Source organism: Lolium perenne, chromosome 2 (genome assembly GCF_019359855.2).
Source record: "Lolium perenne isolate Kyuss_39 chromosome 2, Kyuss_2.0, whole genome shotgun sequence".
NCBI lineage: Eukaryota > Viridiplantae > Streptophyta > Magnoliopsida > Poales > Poaceae > Lolium > Lolium perenne.
This window is the reverse complement of record NC_067245.2, coordinates 72,936,969-72,946,995: the sequence shown is the minus strand read 5'-3', so window position 1 is coordinate 72,946,995 and position 10,027 is coordinate 72,936,969. Positions and strand designations below refer to the sequence as shown.

At 42.0% G+C, this 10,027-nt stretch overlaps 1 protein-coding gene across 1 annotated transcript; it reads left to right on the top strand.

Annotated features, from left to right (window-relative positions):
* The first annotated feature begins 6,994 nt into the window (after window positions 1-6,994).
* Window positions 6,995-9,332, top strand: LOC127332944 (L-type lectin-domain containing receptor kinase SIT2-like). Its single transcript, XM_051359263.2, has one exon. It carries the CDS (start codon window positions 7,128-7,130, stop codon window positions 9,144-9,146), a length of 2,019 nt encoding a protein of 672 aa, XP_051215223.1. The 5' UTR covers window positions 6,995-7,127; the 3' UTR covers window positions 9,147-9,332.
* Window positions 9,333-10,027: the final 695 nt, after the last annotated feature.

The window sequence follows — 10,027 nt, the reverse complement described above, 5'->3', positions numbered from 1 at the left end:
AGAGTATAATATACGTATTGTACAATGGGCAATTTCTTTCATAATCTTCTGGAAGTGGAAGACTGACCTCACCCATCTACCATGCATCAATCATTTATGATGAACTGGAGATATCAAGCACTTCAGAATGAACAAAAAGTTAACACGTAAATTATAAAATATTATTTGAACGACACGAAAGAAACATAAAGTAGTTCGATTACTGTAGTGTCATGTCGTCTATTCAGATGTTTCTGCACATCATCACTTTACTCTAGTTTTATCCATCGTATGTGTATCTACACGACAAAACATTGCCCATACATCCGCTGCTCATCACTCTTATCGCAACTTTTCCTTTCTAAATTTTCCCCGTGTTGTTTGCTCAAGCTCAAATATTAGCACAACTAAACAACTTATAGCGTAGTTGATATGATTTGTTGCTTCCATCCTCAAATGCTACTGTTACGACACTGTGTTACACCCTTCATATTTTAAGCTGCAAAAGGCTACATCTTATTTATGGTATCTACTACGTTGAAGGTATTGCATCTAAACTACTTATAAAAGCACGAAGTTGGCAGAAACATCAAATCCTAGCCTTCTATTCCATCAAATCTAACGGCACAAGTCTCTCCAATGACGTTGTGGTTCTTTCCATATTTGCCAGCTTGCCGCTGCCAATTCCACACGGTTTTCTCCTAATTTGTTGCACGTCCCGATAATTGTGGATCACAATCCTATACACGCCCGTCGCAGATCGCACGATCGCTCCGCCTAGAAACGGACTCCACTCGGGAGCTATGTCGTCGGCGGCGGAGGGGGACCAACACACCGGCGATGTCCTGCCGTAGAACAGCGTCCTGGAAACTGCCGTTGGAGAAAGACCCCGAGGAGATCGATCGCGAGGTGCAGCTTCAAGCACGTCAATGTGCGTGAGGCCAGCGTCAGACGGAGGAGCAGGTAGTCAGGCCCTGCCAGGCACAAGCTTGCATGACGATGTGGGTCACCCATGGTTCGACGACGAAGCACGCGAAGCACATGGATCGGGCCGAGTTTGTGCCTGTATCTGCTGATCTATATATCTCTTGTTTACAGTTGCCACTGCCTGCCTCGGTAAAGCATACAAACTGCATGATGGAATGCTTGGGCTTATCATCGGATAATTTCCTCTTCAGCGTGTAGAACTTTGCATTAAAAATGGTAAGCTTTTTGAGCCAATGACGACGCCTTGCAAATGGTCATGTCCGAGGCAGCTGTATTTAGTTATAGCAGCAAGCTTGCTAAAAAAAGCTTAAGACGTGAAGCCTAATTCGTATGACATTGTAAATCAGCTCAAGTGGCAGTAGTTTAGTACTCACTCCTTTCCATGAAGGTCGTCAGAGATTTATCAAAATTTAGATGTATCTAGATGCTATTTAGTGTTTAAATACATCTAAATTTTGATAAATCTAAGACAACTATCGTGGGATGGAGGGAAGTGCATACATACACTATATCTTTGCGGATATGATCACTGAACTGATATTTCTACTCCTTTCTTTCTTTTAATCCATTGCTGTAATACTTTTGAGTGAAGATTTTCATTAGATATGGTTCCAACCTGAAAATTGCATAGGACATTCATCCTTTCATTCTTGCTATTCAGATTCTATTATGATACAGCCAACAGTTTGGGGACATGATTTTGTTAGAGCAGTGGATGCCGGTTTGGCTTTACATTGGTTCTTCAATATTCTAATTAAATCTGCTTTGATATTCCTTAAAGTGAGAATTTGTTTTATTTTAAATATCAGAAGATTATACTACTAGGTGCAGCGAGGCGAAGCGAAGTACTGAGCATATCAAAGTCCAGAACGAAGCTACAAGATTTAATTCCATCACAAGTGGCAGAAACAAAACAAAAATGGTAGAACATAAAGTTTTAATCTGTTTGAGGCTATGGCATGACAAGATGCAAACCATGGTTTTCTCTTAGGTTGCCTGCGCTTTTTGCAAAAATATGATCAACCTCTTTTGTGCTTCTTTGGCAAAAAGAAAATAACTGCATAGTCACCAACCGAGTTTTTTTTTAATAGGATGGCAAAAGTTCTAGGCGATGTTAGATTAATGGATTTTTCTTCCAAGTTTTTAGAGGACATCTCAATTTGTTTGATCTTTCAAGCCAATTTTGATGGTTCACTGCAATATAGTTACATACGCGCGATGCGCGTGCAAGATTACTAGTGAATAATAAATTATACTCCCTCTATCCCAAAATAGGATACCTATAATATTTAGATAAAGTCAAATTTCTCAAAGATTGACTAACTATATAGAAAAAAATATCAACATTTATAATCCCAAATTAATATTTAGAACCATTATGAAATATATTTTCATATTATGTGCATTTAAAATTTTAGATGTTGATATTTTTTTGTACATAGTTGCTCAAACTTTAATTTTTTTGACTTAGACCAAAAATTATAGGCATCCTAATTTAGGAAGGAGGAAGTACTATTCCAAATGGTATTCATGACATATAATATAAATTAACTCGATCAATCCAACATAAATACATGACCATAGTTGGAAAACATCTTGATCAAGTTCGCCTCTTTTCCTTGGTATCTGTATACTCAAATTAAACAAAAAGAAATCACATTGCTAATACATTTTAATTGTATTTTTTCCAACTATTTGTTGAATTTCATATTAAAATATTACTGAAAAATCTTAGTTGTTTGTGGACTCCACCCAGAGTTCATGCGGAAACTAATTTCGCTACTTTTTTCATTCACCTAATATGAGTTTTCAAGCATAGTTTATATGCCCATTATTTATTTAAGATTTCATAGAAAGTTAGTATGAAAACCAACCCACGAACTAATTTGTCTTTCTTACTTTGAATTTCATATATTAAACCAACTTGCAAACTAAAGTGGCAAATTTTTAGACTTACTTATTTAATTTTTTATACAAGTAAAATTGTATTTTCTGTCCACCTAATAGAAGTTGTTTTCATATAAATTATACTTGGAAGTAGGATATTTGTGCATTTCGTCTGGGTACCAAAGTAGGATATTATAAATCTTCTAGGGATTTTTTTTGGCCAAGAATATACACAAGGAAGTAGCCATGGCTAGCATATATAAGATAGAAATACTATAGTTAGTTTATGAAATCTTAGTACTACTCCCTCCATCCCAAATTACATTTCCTATTCGGTTTAGTCAAAGTCAAAATTTATAAAGTTTGGCCAACCGTTATAGACAAAATATCAACATCCAAAATATTATCTCAATGTTATTAGAACCATAATGAAACATGTTTACATACTGTATATGAATTTGGTATTACGGATGTTGATATATTTTTTCTATATAGTTAATCAAAAGTTATAAAGTTTGACTTTGACTAAAACTAATTGGCATATATAGTTAAACTAAATATTAATGGCTCACAATATAAGAATATGCACTCTATGTCCATCATTTTGACCTTAGTGTCTTATGTTGTCGTGTTTGATAGTGCAGTGCCTTGGATATAGATATTTTCAAACATACTTACAATAGTTCATTTCCATATGTCTCATATTTATATATTGCAGTGCTTCATCCTTAACTATGCATCAAAAATTGTTAAAATACTATATCACCCTCACTCTTAACATAGTTATTCTTTTTAACAGCACATCAGCTTACCATAGATGAAACGAATTATTAGATATTTGACATGATTTGTTGTTTCTCGCCTCCAATTTGTTGCTGCCACGACACATTGTTCTTACTTAATTTTCAGTTCCATGCCATTTAGATGGTTTCGGTTCAATCTTATAAAAAAATAAATTATTTTCCAAACTGCACATATTCATAAACTTCATGTTTGATCGTATAGAAACAAAACTGTTATGTTCGGAATTTTTTGTTATAATTGGTATAGAAATCTAACAATTAGGTTGCTATACCAATTACTTATTCTTCCACAGAGAAAAAAATTCAATTCCACGCTAGATATTCGTTGTCCGTCGTGATACTAACACAAACAGCTAGCGTAACTTTTTTTCGACAAAGGAATATATTAATATCAAACGATATCAATTATACCTAGCATCTGCACCAACATATTCATGTTACAGAAAGATATCAATATACTTATTCATGTTACAGCTCGCATAACTTGGCTCATTTGTCCCTTGTTTTAATAATCCATGATAGACAGATGATTGAATTTCAAAATCGTGTAAACACATTAATGTTCTTAAAGAAGGTATTTGAGTTCTGCATTGCAAACTCTGAAGACCATATCAAGCGAGAAAATACCACATGTTGATCCCCTAATTTTGCCACCGAAGCCGAGTTAAACCCTCTAGTATAAAGCAATATCTCTGAGAAAGTTTTACTACTGAGTAGGACACAAAAAAATCTCAAAAATATAAATCTAAATAGTTTACGTAAGATCAGACAAATAATGCATGATACAAATAGTCCGTGTAAAATGGCTGCATGAGTTACATTGTATCGCTGTTAGAGCTATGAACCTTCTGCCCAGGAGCAGAAGTCCATGGATCTTCCCTTAGAAAAGTAAAAGAGGTCGCAATCAGCTATCCTTCTTTTTCATATTTTCAACTGGGTGCAATGACAAACGCCGCTCTTTACCCAGCTCACAACTGCGACCCCTTGCAGTTTCATAGTAGACTACTACTAAGGAGGATGCACAGTTCAAAGGTAGCCATGCATCTCTGATTTGTCTTCGGTCTACAGACACGGGGACGTGTGAACTATGGTATGACATGCAATTTTTCTTTGAGAGACGGCAATGTTCAGATGGCTTCAGTATGTCTATCCATGAAAGTAGTGTTTTTAATATGGAATACTAGTACTCACTGTCACTTCAAGACTTTGTTTGCTACTACCAGACACGTCCTTCTCTTTTGAACTTTCAGCCCATAGTAGAACCTCATTCAGTTGTGATACACTTCTTCAAGGCAACAAAGCAAATGTGTGGCAAAAATCTATGCTAGGGGGGGTTCATGGTTGGCAATGGGAGGAGACTCCAATTTTGGCAGGACACGTCGGTCGATAAAAATTACTTTGGTACTTCAGTTCTCTTCTTTATACTGCGGATGTGAATCTCGATGCCACTAGCAGCCAAAACTTTGGCCATCAAACAATGTGCTGGGGCATACAGCTTTAGAGCATTTGGGTCAGAGGAGATGGATTTATAGGAGGAGCACTTGCACATTTTAGTGAATATTGCATTTAGAGCATCTCCACCGACGCTCCCTAAATAGGCGCCGGGCAGGTGCGCCAGCAACACGATATGGCGGGCGCCGGCACCTGCTCCCCAATTTGCGGAGAGGTTACACACATCGACGATCCCGAACAGGCGATCCCGGTAGAAACTTTAAAAAATGGACTTAAAATTCGGTGGTTTTCATTAGAATTTGTACAAAGTTTGACAATTTTAAACTAAAAAACACTAAATCCTAATCTATTGACGGCGGTCGAACGCTCAACTCGAGGCTGTCGGCGCCGTCACCGCTGTCGCCTCCGAAGTCGAAGTCACTGCTCTCTTCGGCGTCCTCCTTTACCGCCATCGCCTGTGCGGGTGCCGGTGAAGGGGCGTCGAGATGGATGACATTGTTGCTGTCCAACACCGACCACCACACTGCATGGCGTTGCGTCGCCGCCGGTACTTATTGCGGGTTCATGATCTGACGTTGGCATGACTCTGATTGGTCTTCCTCCTCGAGCATCAGGGAAACTCCATGGACTGGGCAGCGGCGGTGTCTAAGCGCCTCTCCCGTGAAGAGTGGAGTACCGGGAACCAGCTGGAGGTCGATGATGCATCTCTGCAGTAGTGTGCCACACAGGGCGCGGATGTGTGTGTGGCGCAACATCTGCTAGCACTCCCTCAAAAATTCTACACCAGTTCCGCCAAAGCCCTGCCTCTCACCTGCCGACTCTCTAGGCACAATGGGTGCGAGGTACGTTGGCCTAGGCAGTCCTGAAGCTGAAACGTCCCCGGAAGCATCTGGTATTAGCCGCCTTGTTGCTCCGAGTCCCGTTGCCTCGCCATTCTTGGCTGCAAGCAAGGCTAGGTGTGGCCCAATGTCGTTGCGGTCTGTAGAGGGCACCTCCTTACCAAGTTCTAGTTGCTTGGTGAGGACGGTCGTGTGTATGTGTCCCTCCTTCTAAAGGTTGTACCCCCGTTGTTTTCTTCCTGCTCAATGAAATGAAATGCAAAACCTCTTGTGTTTTCTCGAAAAAAAACACATCTTTATTTAAGTCAACATATTGGGTCATTGGCTATTTTCTATAGGATAGAGATTAATTCTTGTAAGATATAATCATCAAGTATAATAAGTGGATCACAAGTGATATTAAGAATTTTTAATTGTCTTGATGATTCAACGTGTTCTTCTTTATTTTATTTTTTAAAATCATTGTTAAAATGAAGTTTACAGCTTTCAAGCATCATAAGTGTTTCTTTTGTCCTATCAATGACTTCATCTACATACTTGATGGTCCCATCAGTAGTTCTTTGAGGTTGCCCAAAATTTAATAGAAGTTGCATCTTTAGATAAATGCTTCACTAAACATCACACAATAAGTGGATTGCCTAGCCCTTTTCATCAGTTCGAACTTTTGGTTGCGTTAGCTAGTGCATGAAGCTTGACACCGCGAGCACTTGCAGCTTCAGAAGATATGCTCCTACTGAACAGGATGAGCAGAGGGAGCCACAACTCTCCCAGAATCTGGTATGTTCTATCCATAAAAGTAGTAGGCTTGAGTTACCTTTCAAAAGATGGGAAAACAGACAAGTATTATTGAATGCAAGTCTGCAGCTATGACGTCGATTGATTCCGACGTTCTTCTCTGAATTTTAGCCTAGTATGCGGTGTGCCTCAGTCTTCCTGTGCGACTGCCTCTACACCGTCCCTCTCTCTGTGACTTTCAGCCCAGGGTGTGGTGCGCCCGAGTCCTGCGATCTCACCCACAACGTAACCACACCGATGCATCAATCTACACGACGTCAAATACTGCACCAATCGTGGTTATAAGGTGCACAAATTGAGTGGTGTAGAGGTAGTCCGTATAACGATATAAGCTCAATTTTCTCCAAGAAAAAGAGAGCTAGAGAGCAAAGTTTGTCAAGAAACCATGCCAGCTCTTCTGCTCTTGCTGTTGAGCCTGAACGGGGCGTTGGCCTCCTCGGCCGACGTCGGCCAGTTCGCCTACCAAGGATTCGCCGCGGCGAACCTAACTCTAGATGGTCTTTCCGTCATCATGCCCAATGGCCTCCTCGCTCTCACCAACTTCACTTCCCAGGAAAAAGGCCACGCCTTCCACCCCGCCCCACTCAGCTTCATCAACACGACGACGAACTCCTCCACTACCGTGGCGCGGTCCTTCTCCGCATCCTTCGTGTTCGCCATCGTGTCCATACTGGATGGCCTGAGTGACCAAGGGCTCGCTTTCATGCTCGCCCCAACCTCGAACCTCTCGTTGGCCAACGGCGGCCAGTACCTGGGGATCCTCAACGCCACAAACGGAACCGCGAGCGACCACATCTTGGCGGTGGAGCTCGATACCATCCGGAACCCCGAGATGAGCGACATCAACAGCAACCACGTGGGCATCAACGTCAACAGCCTCATCTCACAGAAGGCCAAGCCGGCCGGCTACTACAGCGATGAGGACGGCACCTTCCGGGACCTGATGCTGAATAGCCGCAAGCCAATGCAGGTGTGGGTCGACTACGATGGCCAGGCCATGATACTCAATGTCACGTTAGCTCCTGTACAAGCTCCGAAGCCCAAGAGTCCTTTGCTCTCTGAAGCCATTGATCTCTCCACTATCGTGGCGGAGACAATGTATGTTGGCCTCTCTTCATCGACAGGCGTGGTGTCCACGCACCACTACGTCCTCGGATGGAGCTTCTGCTTGGACGGACCTGCTCCACCACTTGACTTCTCTAAGCTTCCCACCCTGCCGCATGCGGGTCCGGAGCCTCGGTCCAAGATCTTGTACATCTCTCTACCGTTAGCTGCCGTATTGCTCATCACTTCGGTGCTAGCTGTCGTCTTCTTCCTGTGGCATCGGCGCCGGTTTGCTGAGGTGCGCGAAGATTGGGAGGACGATTTCGGCCCACACAGGTTCGCATACAAAGATCTCTTTCATGCCACCGATGGGTTCAAGAACAGGAATTTACTGGGTGTTGGAGGGTTTGGAAAAGTGTACAAAGGTGTACTTCCCGCGTCTAATTTGGAGATCGCGGTGAAGAGAGTGTCACATGACTCAAGGCAAGGAGTACGGGAGTTCGTTGCCGAAGTGGTGAGCATTGGCCGTCTTCGCCACCGTAACCTGGCACAGTTGCTAGGATATTGTCGACGCAACGGTGAACTTCTCTTGGTCTATGACTACATGGAAAATGGTAGTCTTGACAAATATCTGTACAATAAGAATGGTCCAGCTCTGCATTGGCCTCAAAGGTATTGGATCATCAAAGGTGTCGCATCTAGCTTATTGTATCTACACGAGGATTGGGAGCAGGTCGTCATCCACCGAGATATAAAAGCAAGCAATGTGCTACTGGATAGGCAAATGAATGGACGGCTAGGTGACTTTGGTTTGGCAAGGTTATACGATCATGGTACGGATGCTCAAACAACACATGTGGTTGGCACCATGGGATACCTCGCGCCAGAACTTGTGCGCACCGGAAAGGCAACACCCTCAACTGATGTATTCGCATTTGGCGTGTTTCTCCTAGAGGTCGCATGTGGACGCAGGCCAATCGGGAGTGATGAGCATAACAACCCGGTGGTGCTGGTCGACTGGGTGTTTGAGCACCACTCCAATGGCTCTATCATTGATGCAGTGGATTCACGGCTCATGGGGAAATTCAACATGAAGGAGGTAACCCTCGTGCTCACACTAGGTTTGTTGTGCGCACACCCGTTGCCCAACGCAAGGCCTAGCATTCGAAAGGTCATGCAGTACCTGGACAGTGACCAGTCCTTACCTCGTCTGTCTCCAACCTACATGAGCTACAGCAAGATGGCCCAGATGCAGAGCGAAGGGTTCGATTCAATCATCATGCCGTGCACTCCGAGGGTGAAGAGTAATCGCAGTGCATCTGGTGAGTCCTGGGAGACAGTTCTGTTCGATGGGAGGTGAAGTGTTGTTTCCAATTAGCTGCTATTTATGTTTCCATCCCTATGTCTCTTTGAGGGTTTTGTAATCATCTTGCGATCCGAGATGGCTCATTTTCTTTGCACATCATGTCTTCTCAGATTCCGGGAAGCTCTTTCCATGTAATCCATGAATCCGGGTTCTCTTAGTGAAATGCTACTTTCCCATGCATCAGTTCAGTACTTCTGTAGTATTCCCATGCATCAATTTCAGTAGTATTTTTCCTCTAAAGAAGATCACTAGAATTGGTTTATGGTGACAATCTCATGTATTGGTCATGGTAACTTAACAAATGAACTTTCTGTTTCCCATTCGACCTCAACGGCATTTCTAACGATACACCATAATGCTCATAGTAATTGTGGTGTACATGGCTGGCTCGAGTCCATGGCTCAGTTTGCACGAACCAAACTGATCTTAGGAGGGAGAGAAAGAACTGCATTACATGCTATATATGTTGATTTATGTGCCCAGTTCATTGTAAGAAAATGATGGAAATTGTGTATTCACACACTTGGCTCGGAGACCAAATGGGATAGGGTTTACGGTTTGCGCCTTTGGATCCTCCAGGTGCCATTGAATCTATATCTGGAGGTTAAGAGGAGTCTAAATTGGTAAAAAAAATCAAAACAGGGGCCTATTTCGTAGTGGCAGGCCCAGGATTTCGGGTGTCTGTATTCAATATTTCAAAGGGTCAAAAAATTTGTTTGACAGTCAAAAGCCTAGTTTTTGGCATCCACAAGACCACAATTGATCATAGTAACACCATACAATTCTAACTATATAATAAATAGAAGATATAACACGTCTTGACCATAATTCATAGAACAGATCATAACTTTAAACTATTTTAGCATATATAAGTA

What these genes read in the sequence shown, in the direction of transcription:
- LOC127332944 (XM_051359263.2), top strand. Translation starts at nt 7,128, where the DNA reads ATGCCAGCTCTTCTGCTCTTGCTGTTGAGCCTGAACGGGGCGTTGGCC.